Source organism: Ranitomeya variabilis, chromosome 2, assembly GCF_051348905.1.
Source record: "Ranitomeya variabilis isolate aRanVar5 chromosome 2, aRanVar5.hap1, whole genome shotgun sequence".
Classification (NCBI taxonomy): domain Eukaryota; kingdom Metazoa; phylum Chordata; class Amphibia; order Anura; family Dendrobatidae; genus Ranitomeya; species Ranitomeya variabilis.
Window position 1 is genome coordinate 871,140,065 of NC_135233.1, and position 16,404 is coordinate 871,156,468.

At 39.4% G+C, this 16,404-nt stretch overlaps 1 protein-coding gene across 6 annotated transcripts in view; it reads left to right on the top strand.

Moving 5' to 3' along the window:
- LOC143808059 (IgGFc-binding protein-like) overlaps window positions 1-16,404 on the top strand; it is a 210,735-nt gene that overhangs the window by 71,836 nt on the left and 122,495 nt on the right. For all 6 annotated transcript variants that reach the window (XM_077290315.1, XM_077290316.1, XM_077290317.1 and 3 more), the window contains 5 exons: window positions 76-275; window positions 357-737; window positions 940-1,223; window positions 4,527-4,798; window positions 4,887-4,991. In XM_077290315.1, the coding sequence (XP_077146430.1) occupies window positions 76-275; window positions 357-737; window positions 940-1,223; window positions 4,527-4,798; window positions 4,887-4,991 (1,242 nt within the window). The remainder of the gene's footprint in view (window positions 1-75; window positions 276-356; window positions 738-939; window positions 1,224-4,526; window positions 4,799-4,886; window positions 4,992-16,404) is intronic.

The following is a 16,404-nucleotide window of genomic DNA, read 5'->3' on the forward strand; positions in this document are numbered from 1 at the left end:
TAATCTTCTAAAACAAGAAAAGAGAACGTTACCACCTAGATTAATTGTATCATTAACAAATCTTTCTTCATTTAGCTCCTGAATGTCCAGAAAACAGTCATTTTACCACATGTGCATCTGCATGTCCCGCGACATGCGTAGACCCATACCCTACAGGAAACTGCAGCTTGCCATGTTCTGAAGGCTGTGTGTGTGATCCTGGATATGTCATCAGTGGAGGAACATGTGTACCAGAGTCACATTGTGGCTGTTTGTACAATGATGTGTACTATAAGGTAGGCAGAGACCTATTACCATCTTTATATTACGCTGATTCTTGTGTCCACATTCTTTTTAATATTGTTTTATAATGACAGGAAGGAGAACAATTCGTTCAAGGTAACTGTGAGAATCAATGTACTTGTTTGGGAAACAATACTGTTAGCTGTTCACCAATGTCCTGTGCAGAAGATGAAATCTGTAAGGTGCAAGATGGATTATTGGGCTGCTACCAACCAAGTACAGCAATCTGCCACATTTATGGAGATCCCCACTATTCCACCTTTGATGGCACAGTCCATCACTTCCAGGGTGCATGTACATATACTGTGGTACAGACTTGTGCTAATACATCTCGTAACTTCACTGTCACCACTCGCAATGAGCACAGAGGAAACCCAAGCTGGACAGCCATTAATTCTGTTACTCTGACTGTTGATGGAATAGAGATCCACATTGGAAAGAACAACATTGTACAAGTAAGAAAATATAGAAATGTAGATAAACTTTTATTGATGCTTTCAATTAATGTATTCTATTGGTATGTAAGACTGTTACATTGCAGTATAAATACAGAGGAGGCATTATCTTTGCCTGTTTAAGTAATAATATGTATACTAAAAATGAAGTCTATCATTGTTCAGCAAACATCAATCACCCATTCTTATGTCCCTTTTTTAGGTTAATAAAGTGCTTGTCACTCTACCTGCTAATGTGTCAGGCATAATCATCACACAAAATGGCCCCTATGTTACCGTCAGTACAGACTTTGGCCTTGAGGTCCAGTTTAATGGGGATCATGAATTATTTGTGAGAGTGAAAGAGTATTACAAGGATGCACTATGTGGATTGTGCGGTACCTACAATGATAACCACCAAGATGACTTCATGAAACCCAATGGCATGATAGTAACTAATGTTAATGAGTTTGGAAATAGTTGGAGAGTCTCAGATGATGGATGGCCGTAAGTATCTTCTTAAACTTCTTGTTAAAAATAAATGTTTACTATTCAAATGAAAATACATTTTTCATCTAGTTAAAATCTTGGATCTTTATAAAATACTCTACACATCTCTCTATACTGCCAATCTGTAAATGTGTTTATTTTCCACTTCCTGATATATTTAGTTTGAGAAGAGTCTCAAAATGGACTTCATAGAATGCTGGGGATGCACTCACTTTCCCACAGCATCTATCACCCCTCCTGGAATAGAATGTATTTCAGAGGATTGCGCTGCAATACTGCGATACTACAACTTTTTGTATCGTTGCCCTCTTAAGATGTCCTGGATCCATGGTGATAGAATCAGTGGGAGAAATAATAAGTATAAAATATAGAATTTATGCTGGGGATGCACTCACTTCCATGCAGCATCTATCACCCCTCGTGGATCAGGATGTCATTTGGAGGACAGCACTGCAGCTTCTTACTACAACTTTTTGCATTGTTGCCCTCTTAAGATTTCTTGGATCCACCATGATAGAATCAGTGGGATGGTTGAATTCAGCACCAGCTTTCTGCTCCTTTTTTCTCTGCTGCTTCTAACTGTGATACAAGATGATGTCAGAGGACAGAGATTGAAGTAGTGAGTGACATCAGCATTGCCCCAGCAAGATATGGAGAGGTGTAGAAATTTGTATATTAAGGCTAATTACAAATGTGCTTATGGTGTAAAGCTAGATATTTAGAATATACATTTTAAACTTGACCCCCTTTAATACTTTTTTTTGTTGATTTCCCCTGTAACTGGAGCTGTTATTAATTTCAGTTACTGGGAAATGTTATCCTCCTGATTAGCATAGTAGAGCTGATTGGGTCACATAAGAACCAGCAGCTCTTTTTTCCTCCCTACAATGAGTAATCACATGTTCAATGCATCCAGTGGAGAAAGCATGGTCAGTAGTGTTGAGCATTCCGATACTGCAAGTATCGGGTATCGGCCGATACTTGCTGTATCGGAATTCCGATACCGAGATCCGATATTTTTGTGATATCGGGTATCGGTATCGAAACAACATTAATGTAAAAATGTGTAAAAGAGAGAATTAAAATAAAAAATATTGCTATACTCACCTCTCCGACGCAGCCTGCACCTTACCGAGGGAAGCGGCAGCGTTCTTTGTTTAAAATTCGCGCTTTTCTTTCCTTTACGTGAGTCCCGGCTTGTGATTGGTTGCGTGCCGCCCATGTGACCGGGACGCAACCAATCACAGCAAGCCGTGACGTAATTTCAGGTCCTTCAGGATTTTAAAATTACGTTCCGGCGTTGTGATTGGTTGCGTCGCAGTCACATGGGCGACGCAACCAATCACAGCAAGCCGTGACGTAATTTCAGGTCCTTAAGGATTTTAAAATTACGTCCCGGCTTTGTGATTGGTTGCGTCGCAGTCACATGGGAGACGCAACCAATCACAAGCCGTGACGTCACGGGAGGCTGGACACGCGCGCATTTTAAAATGGGCGCGTGTCCAGCCTCCCGTGACGTCCCGGCTTGTGATTGGTTGCGCCGCGATCAACCAATCACAAGCCGGGAGGCTGGACACGCGCGCATTTTAAAATTTTAAAATGCGCGCGTGTCCAGCCTCCCGGCTTGTGATTGGTTGACCGCGGCGCAACCAATCACAAGCCGGGACGTCACGGGAGGCTGGACACGCGCCCATTTTAAAATTTTAAAATGCGCGCGTGTCCAGCCTCCCGGCTAGCGATTGGTTGATCGCGGCGCAACCAATCACAAGCCGGGACGTCACGGGAGGCTGGACACGCGCCCATTTTAAAAAGCGCGCGTGTCCAGCCTCCCGTGACGTCACGGCTTGTGATTGGTTAATGGCGGCCATGTTGCCGGGACGCGGACCAATCACAGCAAGCCGTGACGTAATTTCGTCACGGCTTGCTGTGATTGGTCCGCGTCCCGGCAACATGGCGCCGTGACCAATCATAAGCCGGGACGTCACTGGAGGCTGGACACGCGCGCTTTTTAAAAAGCGCGCGTGTCCAGCCTCCCGTGACGTCACGGCTTGTGATTGGTTAATGGCGGCCATGTTGCCGGGACGCGGACCAATCACAGCAAGCCGTGACGTAATTTCGTCACGGCTTGCTGTGATTGGTCCGCGTCCCGGCAACATGGCCGCCCTGACCAATCACAAGCCGGGACTTCACGTAACCAAGTAAAAGCGCGAATTTTAAGCAAACAACGCTGCCGGTTCCCTCGCTGAGGTCCAGGCTGCGTCGGAGAGGTGATTATAGCGATATTTTTTATTTTAATTCTTTCTTTTACACATTTATATGGATCCCAGGGCCTGAAGGAGAGTTTCCTCTCCTTCAGACCCTGGGAACCATCAGGAATACCGTCCGATACTTGAGTCCCATTGACTTGTATTGGTATCGGGTATCGGTATCGGATTGGATCCGATACTTTGCCGGTATCGGCCGATACTTTCCGATACCGATACTTTCAAGTATCGGACGGTATCGCTCAACACTAATGGTCAGCTCTTCCTAATAGGCGTAAACAGCACTAATTAATCTCTGCATCTATAGTTATAGAGTTCAAAAAGGCAAACATGGCAATAAATCAAATTTATCTTCTGTTTAGACCGCATTTATATTTTAGCATGTAAGGGCAGTATTGAAAAGAGACTGGACATTTAAAGTCTATGGGCAGACCAGAGGTAGTTAGTGATAACACTGTAGATTTAAATTAATCCGGCCTAATAAATAACTGTAGAGACAGTTTTGCTCTTTTAAATGTCAGAATGTAAAATGTTTTGTCTTGCCTTGAGAGTAAACATAAGAATGAGATACTTTCAAATAGAAAAATAAGTATAAAATATTTAATTCATGTGGACTATGTATAGTATTTACTATAGTTTATTGACTTAAATATTATAAACCACTGCTTACTTTCATCAAAGGCAACCTATCTTCTCCACGCCTAGCTCATCCTAATTGACAGATCTCTGCCTATTAGCAAAGAGGGTCAGATTTCTAATTCAATCCAAGCAGGGTGAGGGAAAGTTGGCAGTGAGCAGCCCAGTGGGAGTTCCTCATGGGTATGGCATGGGAAAAATAGCTCTCTGTGATGAAGATCTCTGTTGGGTTTACATGCTGCTGCTGCTGAGTTCCTTTTAAATATTGATTAAGACAATGCATTTATGAAACATTAACAAACACATGATCAGCTAAGCTAAAATCAACAAAAGTCCTAAATTACTATTAATTATGTTTTTAAGATTATGTATATATTAAGCTCTTTAATTTGCTTTTCAGATGTGAATCTACTCCACCACCTCCTGTAGTCTGTCCTCCTGCTATATTGCAAGAGGCTCAACTGAAATGTTGGATTCTTAGACAAAGTGATGGACCTTTCAAACCTTGCCATGGTGTTCTTCGCCCCAATCACTATTTCGAGAGCTGCATCTTTGATCAGTGTGTCACTGGTGGCGATGATGATTTGATTTGCAGTGTCCTTGCTGCTTATGCGGCAGCATGTGAAGCCTTAGGTGTGGATTTGGGAGACTGGATAAATAACACAATTTGTGGTAAGATATCATCTCTTTTTTTGGTGAAAGAGATTTGTTGGGTAATTTCAATAATGAATATGATCATTGAACTTTATGTTATTTACAGACCCAAATAAACCATCTACAACTCCAGCTATACCACCTACTTCACCGCCCCATACAAGCTTCATCTCTGCTTCACAACCTCCGCTAACATCAACCAAAGATCCAGGTACAAGTGTAGACATTGCTATAAAACGGGTGAATTATGTTATCATTTTAAAAAAACCTATTGTATAAGTGTATATATATATAGCTGGGTAGAAAATCCAAAAACGAATCAAAATGAAGAATAGCAATTGGATATATAAAACTTTACTTTTACTCATTGATATAAAAATACAATACAAGAAGGAAAGAGAAAACACCTAAGTGCCACGGTGAACCCTATAACAACACAACAAATGGGAAAGACAAAAGTACAATGACAAATATAAAAATACTGACGCTGCTGAAAAGGTCACCCCCTGTGACCTATGTGAAATTCAGTTAGCAGACTCATGCAGTGATATCACACTTTTTAATTACTAAAGTACACGCTTGCCACAGAGTACCGAGGGGCTATGCGCACCATACCCATTGTAGTCATATGCAGATTAGGCCTTGTCTGCACTATGCCCTTTGCCCCTATGGTCTCATGCAAGTGTACCAAATAGAAGGTACATATCAATTCTTGCCCTCTAAAGTTGTAGCTATTTTTGACAGATCCTTAGGATATATAATTAGAGATAACCGGTATCTGTAAAAAACGGACAGCAAAACAAGTAACCAATGCCAAGGACTACTTGTTATTAAGTGTGTGTACAAATCGCTTGTTGTCAGTATACATAATAGCGTGCTATAGAGGCTTAGACTAAGAGACTAGACCATCAAAATGCAACCATGAAAACTGGGATCATGCTGCCTCATCAAATGTATCATGAGCATCCCCTATGGCCATGTTGCTTGGTAAAGATCTGTTATACACCAAACATTTTATAGAGCCGTTGGCATGTGTGAATTTGCGTCATATATTATAATTATTTAATATGGAACGATCTCACCCCGTTTGTCACTGGAATCCCCAGGAGCTGTGGAGTGACAATGAAGCCTCTGTATAAATACGGCATCTCCCGATGCATTTTATCTTAGTAGACTCATCAGGGGAGTATTGTAACCTGTATTAGCCACTTACCGGTTTCCCCACATGTGTGATTTTTAAAGACTAACTCAGTGGCGCGTTCACCAGGCTCCGCCCTTTGCGTGTGATGCACTTCCGGTTTCTGGCACGTGCTTCCAGTATTCTATGGCGCATGTCCGTACTGTGGAGCGCAGGACGCCGATATGATGGAACGCAAGCGCCCAACCAAACGGAGACCGCGCACCAAACCAGAACTAGAATTAAGTGTGCTTTGTACCAGAGATTCAGCATGGTATAATGCCTGACATATATCAAACTCATTTGAGTATGATTCAATAGGCGCAGCACTTTATCTTGTCATACTCAAATGAGTTTTGATATATGTCAGGCATTATACCATGCTGAATCTTCATTCTATTGTGCTATACATGCAAAATACTGCAGACAGGCAAATATGCAAATATTAACAGAATAATTAAATTTTCCAACCCTTCAATTGTAGTGCTCTAGAATGACAAAAGTTGCTTAAAATATTCTTACTTGGGCCATAACTAACAAATGTAAAGCAAGTCCTAATGTGTAGTAGTCACTAGCTGGTGGAAACTGAAAAATGATTTTCTATTTTGAAAAAATACGTTTTTACGAGTCTTATACAATACACAGTTTATCAGTAGTGTTGAGCATTCCGATACCGCAAGTATCGGGTATCGGCCGATATTTGCTGTATCGGAATTCCGATACCGAGATCTGATACTTTTGTGATATCGGGAATCGGTATCGGGATCGATATTAATGTGTAAAATAAAGAATAAAAATAAAAAATATTGATATACTCACCTCTCCGACGCAGCCTGGACCTTACCGATGTAACCGCCAGCTTCCGTTCCTAAGAATGAGCGCTTGAAAGACCTTAGGCCATGTTCACACGCTGCGGTTTTTACCGCGGAACCGCCGCGATTTTGATGCTGCGGGTCCGCAGCAGTTTCCATAGCGTTTACATTAACATGTAAACCCTATGGAAACCGCAAACCGCAGTGCACATGCTGCGGGAAAAACCGCGCAGAAACGCAGCGGTTTACAACCCGCAGCATGTCACTTCTTTGTGCAGAATCGCTGCGATTCTGCACCCATAGGAATGCATTGAACCGCTTACTTCCCGCATGGGCTGTGCCCACGTTGCGGGAAGTAAGCGGATAATGTGCGGGTGGTACCCGGGGTGGAGGAGAGGAGACTCTCCTCCAGGCCCCGGGAACCATAAAATAGTGTAAAAAAAAGAATTAAAATAAAAAATAAAGCTATACTCACCTCTCAGCGCTGCCCGCGGCCGTCCGGTCTCAGTTGCTGTGCCGAACAGGACCTGTGGTGACGTCGCGGTCACATGACCGTGATGACGCCGCGGTCACATGACCGTGACGTCACGAAGGTCCTTGTCGGCACAGCCGCTTGCAGCGCCGGGGAGATCGCGACGTCAGAGGGTGAGTATAGCCAATTTTTATTATTTTTTACATTACTATTGATGCTGCATATTGCTGCATATGCAGCATCAATAGTACAGCAGTAATCCCGCAGCGGAAACCGCGGAACAAACCGCGATAAATCTGCAGGGATAACCACAGCGGTTTTGCCCTGCAGATTTTCAATTCCGCTGCGGGATTAACCCGCAGAGGAACCCGCAGCGTGTGAACATGGCCTTAGATGACGTCGCGGCCTGTGATTGGTCGCTACTATCCGATACCGATACTTTCAAGTATCGGATGGTATCGCTCAACACTATACATAACTCTATTTAACTTCAAATTAACACCATATCTGTAGGGTAATAGTGTTTTCAAGGTGGAAAATTCCCTTTCAAACAAAACCTTTTTATATAATTTATTAAGTGCCTGAATTGTTATTTTATCTCTGGACTTTTTTCTGTTCTATAAATAGATCATTCATTTTTGTCTGCTCCGTTTCTAATGGATGGGAAAATATCAGGTTTCCTCCACCAAAAATAATATTTATTTTTCAATGCAGTAAATGATCTGATGCAAACTAAAGTACTTTAGCATCAATTTAATTTTCATAATAGTGAACAGGAACCGTTAAAATGTGTTGTTTTTGCAAAAAAACTTTAGTTTACGTGTGACTTAAATGCTATACTTAATCATTTCCTCCAAAATTTTTGTCTTCATTCCCTAAAAGTAAGTCCATTTTACCCATCAAAAAAAGTTTTGTCACATCCCTAATTTTTTCAGCTCATTATTAGGTTGTTTATTATATCAACACCTGAAAACTCTACCATCAGTTAGGGTAATACAACTTTTTCTGCTGACAAAAAAAATCAAGATTTACCTTATATTTTCAGTTCTAATAACATGGGAAATACAACTTTTATAATCTAACTAAAAACATCCATTACTTCACCAGGTTCTACCACTTTGTTTCCACCTACTGAGCACACTGTAGAAATCACAGTGCCACAAACACCAGGCACAACAATTCCACAATCGTCTTCTGGTAAGAATTAGAGATGAGCAAGTTGATTCTTGGTGAATCAAATTTGTGTCGAATTTTAGGAAATTTGCTGGAAATGGCAAATTCTTATCATTTACAAAAGGAAAAGCGCAAATTGATCCAAAAGATGCATAATATAGATTTACAGAAAGTAGAAAGTTACCACATCACTCTGTGTCACACACGACATCATATGTGACCACGCAGACCTCCCTGTAATGCATTGTAGCTGTCACTTGACAGGCTACAGGGCAGCAAATAAGGAAGGGCTAACAAAGCCTTTGTTGCTGCTGTTGAGACTGCTAGTGCTGGTCCTATACTGCCGGTCATCTCCTTGCCTGCCCCAGCATATTTTATACTGTGCAGTTGCTGTTACATCTAATAACTTTAGATGCTCACACTCCTCTGCCTGTCCATTGAGCTCTACAGCTTTACTCTTCATCTGCTGAGAACTCTATCCTGCACAGGGATAATTTGCTTTGAGAGCACCCATGGCTTTTTCCATGTGCGTCAACTCTATGTAAGTTCTAGCATTTGTAATATCTGCCCACTAGTGATGAGCGAATATACTCGTTGCTTGGGTTTTCCCAGCACACTCGGGTGATCTCCGAGTATTTATGAATGCTTAGAGATTTAGCTTTCATTGCAGTAGCTGAATGATTTACAGCTGTTAGACAGCTTAAATACATGTGAGGATTCCCTAGCAACCAGGCAACCCATGTACTTAGGCTGGCTATCAACCGTAAATCATTCAGCTGCGGTGATGAAAACTAAATCTCCGAACACTAACAAATACTCGGAGACCACCCGAGCAACGAGTACACTCTCTCATCAACACTGCCCACCCATCTTTAAATTTTAAAAAGCATAAAAATTCTGATGGTTTAGAGTGCTGTTAAACAAGCTATTAGTTAAGATTAATAATAAACCATTTACCTTACCCGTAGTCATATAAGCTGAGGTCCCTGACTTTGCTAAGTCTATGAATGTGTAAAATAACTTTAGATAAGATTCTTATAGACTTAGGAACCTTTTGAGCATTACACAATTAATTCCAGTCAATTGGAGGCTTTGTGAAATTTGCAATTTATGGCAAACTGATTGGCTGATAAACAGTTTTTTAAAAAATTCGACATGGCTGACAAATTTGTATTTAAAAGATCTGCTCATCTTTTGTAGGGAACCTTTAATTGTTTTGTACTATTTTTTTGTGCTCTCTTTTTCTCCATGGTTAAAGAGCTTTTGCAATGTAAAACACCTACGTATAGACTCCTCAACATTGAAAGTGCAAGAAAAAAGGAAACATTTTTGGCATTTTGGAAATTATCTAACTAAACACATTAATTACTTCACCAGGTTCTACCGCCGTGTTTCCAACTACTAAGCACACTGTAGAAAGCTCAGTGCCACAAACACCAGGCACAACACTTCCACAATCATCTTCTGGTAAGGAATAGAGATGAGCAAGTCAATTCTTTTTTAATCAAATTTATATCGAATTTTAGAAAATTCGCTGGATACGAAGAATTCCAACAATCTTCATTTCTGAATATTTAAACTGCCCCCAAAAATCCCTGCTTCTGTTTAACACAAAGCAGAAGACTAATGTCAGCAAATGAAGTCTCATATGACACCAGATGCAACCATTCAGGCCTTGTAGCTAACACTTTGCATGGTATAGAACAGCCAATCAGGAAGGGCTATCAATGCGTTTGTTGCTGCTGTTGAGATTGCCACTGCTGGTCCTACATTGACAGACATGTCCAAGGTATTGACTGTCTACTGAGATCTACAGTTTTACTGTATTTCTTTTGGCCTCTTTACCTTGCACGGGTTTTATAAACAAGAAACAGCTCTGAAAAAAATATTTTTAAAAAGTCATTGACGGTTCACTTTCCAAACAGCAAAGCTATTCCTGCAAACAAAAATTAGTAATTTTAGGGTGGTTTGTTGAAAAGCTATAGCTTTTTCATTTTCAAAGCAACAAACTTGTTGCTATTTCCCAAAGAAGGATTACATTTGGACCTTAACTATTAAAACACCCATGGCTTCCTCTATATATATTACCTGTGTATAAATTCTGGCATGGCAGTCATCTTCACTCCACTTTTAACATTTTAAATAGCATAACAATTATGATGGTGCACAGTGATATTAAACAAGTTATTGTGTACGAGTGGTTGGCATCCACTTACCCATAGCCATATATGTTGAGGTCACTTTGACTTTACTAAGGCTATGAATGTGTTAAATAGCTTAAAAATAGACTAGTTCAGTATTAGGAGACCTCAGAGTGCTACACATGTAAATATAGGGAATTGTAGGCTTTGCAAAATTTGAAAATTACTGAAAATTGTGTGGCTGCAAAACATAATTTTTTGAAAAATTCGACAAAGCTGACAAATTTGAATTTCAAAGATATGCTCATCTTTCATAAGGAACCTTGTATTATATTTTTATTGTGTTCACTTGTACTCCATGGTTTAAAGAGCTATTATAAAATTAAAAATGAACTTATGCACTCATCAACTTTGAAATTGCAAAACCAAGAGGGTAAATTTGTGGTATTATGGAAATCACAGGATCGATAGACATGTTAATAATATGCAAATGATGAAAAAATGAAAACATCTCCAAATAATTTGGATTTATTCAGTTTTGAGTATGAGCACCACAAAGATTAATACAAGCACTTACACACCCTGACCTGCAATTAGACACGTTATACTTAATCAGTTCCTCCAAATCTTTTGTCTTCATTCACAAAAAGTAAGACTATTTAACCCATCAAAAAAAGTTTTGTCACATCCCTAATTTTAACAGTTCATTATTAGGCTGCTTACCATATTAAGACCTGAAAACTCTACCATCAGTTAGGGTAATACAACTTTTTCTGCTGCCAAAAAAATTCAACATCTACCTTATATTTTCAGTTCTAATAACATGGGAAACACAACTTTTATAATCTAACTAAAAACATCCATTACTTCACCAGGTCCTACCACTTTGTTTCCACCTACTGAGCACACTGCAGAAATCACAGTGCCACAAACACCAGGCACAACAATCAAACAATCATCTTCTGGTAAGAATTAGAGATGAGCAAGTTGATTCTTGGTGAATCAAATTTGTGTCGAATTTTAGGAAATTTGCTGGAAATGGCAAATTCCTGCCATTTACAAATGGAAAAGCACAAATTGATCCAAAAGATGCATAATATAGATTTACAGAAAGTAGAAAGTTACCACATCACTCTGTGTCACACATGACATCATATGTGACCACGCAGACCTCCCTGTAATGCATTGTAGCTGTCACTTGACCGGCTACAGGGCAGCAAATAAGGAAGGGCTAGCAAAGCCTTTGTTGCTGCTGTTGAGACTGCTAGTGCTGGTCCTATACTGCCGGTCATCTCCTTGCCTGCCCCAGCATATTTTATACTGTGCAGTTGCTGTTACATCTAATAACTTTAGATGCTCACACTCCCCTGCCTATCCATTGAGCTCCACAGCTTTACTGTTCATCTGCTGAGAACTCTATCCTGCACAGGGATAATTTGCTTTGAGAGCACCCATGGCTTTTTCCATGTGCGTCAACTCTATGTAAGTTCTAGCATTTGTAATATCTGCCCACTAGTGATGAGCGAATATACTCTTTGCTTGGGTTTTCCCAGCACACTCGGGTGATCTTCGAGTATTTATGAATGCTTGGAGATTTAGCTTTCATTGCAGTAGCTGAATGATTTACAGCTGTTAGACAGCTTAAATACATGTGAGGATTCCCTAGCAACCAGGCAACCCATGTACTTAGGCTGGCTAGCAACCGTAAATCTTTCAGCTGCGGTGATGAAAACTAAATCTCCCAACACTAACAAATGCTCGGAGACCACCCGAGCAACGAGTACACTCTCTCATCAACACTGCCCACCCATCTTTAAATTTTAAAAAGCATAAAAATTCTGATGGTTTAGAGTGCTGTTAAACAAGCTATTAGTTAAGATTAATAATAATCCATTTACCTTACCCATAGTCATATAAGCTGAGGTCCCTGACTTTACTAAGTCTATGAATGTGTAAAATAACTTTAGATAAGTTTCTTATAGACTTAGGAACCTTTTGAGCAGTACACAATTAATTCCAGTCAATTGGAGGCTTTGTGAAATTTGCAATTTATGGCAAACTGATTGGCTGATAAACAGTTTTTTAAAAAATTCGACAAGGCTGACAAATTTGTATTTAAAAGATCTGCTCATCTTTTGTAGGGAACCTTGAATTGTTTTGTACTATTTTTTTGTGCTCTCTTTTTCTCCATGGTTAAAGAGCTTTTACAATGTAAAACACCTACATATAGACTCCTCAACATTGAAAGTGCAAGAAAAAAGGAAACATTTTTGGCATTTTGGAAATTATCTAACTAAACACATTAATTACTTCACCAGGTTCTACCGCCGTGTTTCCAACTACTAAGCACACTGCAGAAAGCTCAGTGCCACAAACACCAGGCACAACACTTCCACAATCATCTTCTGGTAAGGAATAGAGATGAGCAAGTCAATTTTTTTTTAATCAAATTTATGTCGAATTTTAGAAAATTCGCTGGATACGAAGAATTCCAACAATCTTCAATTCTGAATATTTAAACTGCCCCCAAAAATCCCTGCTTCTGTTTAACACAAAGCAGAAGACTAATGTCAGCAAATGAAGTCTCATATGACACCAGATGCAACCATTCAGGCCTTGTAGCTAACACTTTGCATGGTATAGAACAGCCAATCAGGAAGGGCTATCAATGCATTTGTTGCTGCTGTTGAGATTGCCACTGCTGGTCCTACACTGACAGACATGTCCAAGGTATTGACTGTCTACTGAGATCTACAGGTTTACTGTATTTCTTTTGGCCTCTCTACCTTGCACGGGTTTTATAAACAAGAAACAGCTCTGAAAAAAATATTTTTAAAAAGTCATTGACGGTTCACTTTCCAAACAGCAAAGCTATTCCTGCAAACAAAAATTAGTAATTTTAGGGTGGTTTGTTGAAAAGCTATAGCTTTTTCATTTTCAAAGCAACAAACTTGTTGCTATTTCCCAAAGAGGGATTACATTTGGACCTTAACTATTAAAACACCCATGGCTTCCTCTATATATATTACCTGTGTATAAATTCTGGCATGGCAGTCATCTTCACTCCCCTTTTAACATTTTAAATAGCATAACAATTCTGATGGTGCACAGTGATATTAAACAAGTTATTGTGTACGAGTGGTTGGCATCCACTTACCCATAGCCATATATGTTGAGGTCACTTTGACTTTACTAAGGCTATGAATGTGTTAAATAGCTTAAAAATAGACTAGTTCAGTATTAGGAGACCTCAGAGTGCTACACATGTAAATATAGGGAATTGTAGGCTTTGCAAAATTTGAAAATTACTGAAGATTGTGTGGCTGCAAAACATAATTTTTTGAAAAATTCGACAAAGCTGACAAATTTGAATTTCAAAGATATGCTCATCTTTCATAAGGAACCTTGTATTATTTTATTATTGTGTTCACTTGTACTCCATGTTTTAAAGAGCTATTATAAAATTAAAAATGAACTTATGCACTCATCAACTTTGAAATTGTAAAACCAAGAGGGTAAATTTGTGGTATTATGGAAATCACAGGATCGATAGACATGTTAATAATATGCAAATGATGAAAAAATGAAAACATCTCCAAATAATTTGGATTTATTCAGTTTTGAGTATGAGCACCACAAAGATTAATACAAGCACTTACACACCCTGACCTGCAATTAGACACGTTATACTTAATCAGTTCCTCCAAATCTTTTGTCTTCATTCACAAAAAGTAAAACTATTTAACCCATCAAAAAAAGTTTTGTCACATCCCTAATTTTAACAGTTCATTATTAGGCTGCTTACCATATTAAGACCTGAAAACTCTACCATCAGTTAGGGTAATACAACTTTTTCTGCTGCCAAAAAAATTCAAGATCTACCTTATATTTTCAGTTCTAATAACATGGGAAACACAACTTTTATAATCTAACTAAAAACATCCATTACTTCACCAGGTCCTACCACTTTGTTTCCACCTACTGAGCACACTGCAGAAATCACAGTGCCACAAACACCAGGCACAACAATCAAACAATCATCTTCTGGTAAGAATTAGAGATGAGCAAGTTGATTCTTGGTGAATCAAATTTGTGTCGAATTTTAGGAAATTTGCTGGAAATGGCGAATTCCTGCCATTTACAAATGGAAAAGCACAAATTGATCCAAAAGATGCATAATATAGATTTACAGAAAGTAGAAAGTTACCACATCACTCTGTGTCACACATGACATCATATGTGACCACGCAGACCTCCCTGTAATGCATTGTAGCTGTCACTTGACCGGCTACAGGGCAGCAAATAAGGAAGGGCTAACAAAGCCTTTGTTGCTGCTGTTGAGACTGCTAGTGCTGGTCCTATACTGCCGGTCATCTCCTTGCCTGCCCCAGCATATTTTATACTGTGCAGTTGCTGTTACATCTAATAACTTTAGATGCTCACACTCCCCTGCCTATCCATTGAGCTCCACAGCTTTACTGTACATCTGCTGAGAACTCTATCCTGCACAGGGATAATTTGCTTTGAGAGCACCCATGGCTTTTTCCATGTGCGTCAACTCTATGTAAGTTCTAGCATTTGTAATATCTGCCCACTAGTGATGAGCGAATATACTCTTTGCTTGGGTTTTCCCAGCACACTCGGGTGATCTTCGAGTATTTATGAATGCTTGGAGATTTAGCTTTCATTGCAGTAGCTGAATGATTTACAGCTGTTAGACAGCTTAAATACATGTGAGGATTCCCTAGCAACCAGGCAACCCATGTACTTAGGCTGGCTAGCAACCGTAAATCATTCAGCTGTGGTGATGAAAACTAAATCTCCGAACACTAACAAATACTCGGAGACCACCCGAGCAACGAGTACACTCTCTCATCAACACTGCCCACCCATCTTTAAATTTTAAAAAGCATAAAAATTCTGATGGTTTAGAGTGCTGTTAAACAAGCTTTTAGTTAAGATTAATAATAATCCATTTACCTTACCCATAGTCATATAAGCTGAGGTCCCTGACTTTACTAAGTCTATGAATGTGTAAAATAACTTTAGATAAGTTTCTTATAGACTTAGGAACCTTTTGAGCATTACACAATTAATTCCAGTCAATTGGAGGCTTTGTGAAATTTGCAATTTATGGCAAACTGATTGGCTGATAAACAGTTTTTTTAAAAATTCGACAAGGCTGACAAATTTGTATTTAAAAGATCTGCTCATCTTTTGTAGGGAACCTTGAATTGTTTTGTACTATTTTTTTGTGCTCTCTTTTTCTCCATGGTTAAAGAGCTTTTACAATGTAAAACACCTACGTATAGACTCCTCAACATTGAAAGTGCAAGAAAAAAGGAAACATTTTTGGCATTTTGGAAATTATGTAACTAAACACATTAATTACTTCACCAGGTTCTACCGCCGTGTTTCCAACTACTAAGCACACTGCAGAAAGCTCAGTGCCACAAACACCAGGCACAACACTTCCACAATCATCTTCTGGTAAGGAATAGAGATGAGCAAGTCAATTCTTTTTTAATCAAATTTATGTCGAATTTTAGAAAATTCGCTGGATACGAAGAATTCCAACAATCTTCATTTCTGAATATTTAAACTGCCACCAAAAATCCCTGCTTCTGTTTAACACAAAGCAGAAGACTAATGTCAGCAAATTAAGTCTCATATGACACCAGATGCAACCATTCAGGCCTTGTAGCTAACACTTTGCATGGTATAGAACAGCCAATCAGGAAAGCGCTATCAATGCGTTTGTTGCTACTGTTGAGATTGCCACTGCTGGTCCTACACTGACAGACATGTCCAAGGTATTGACTGTCTACTGAGATCTACAGGTTTACTGT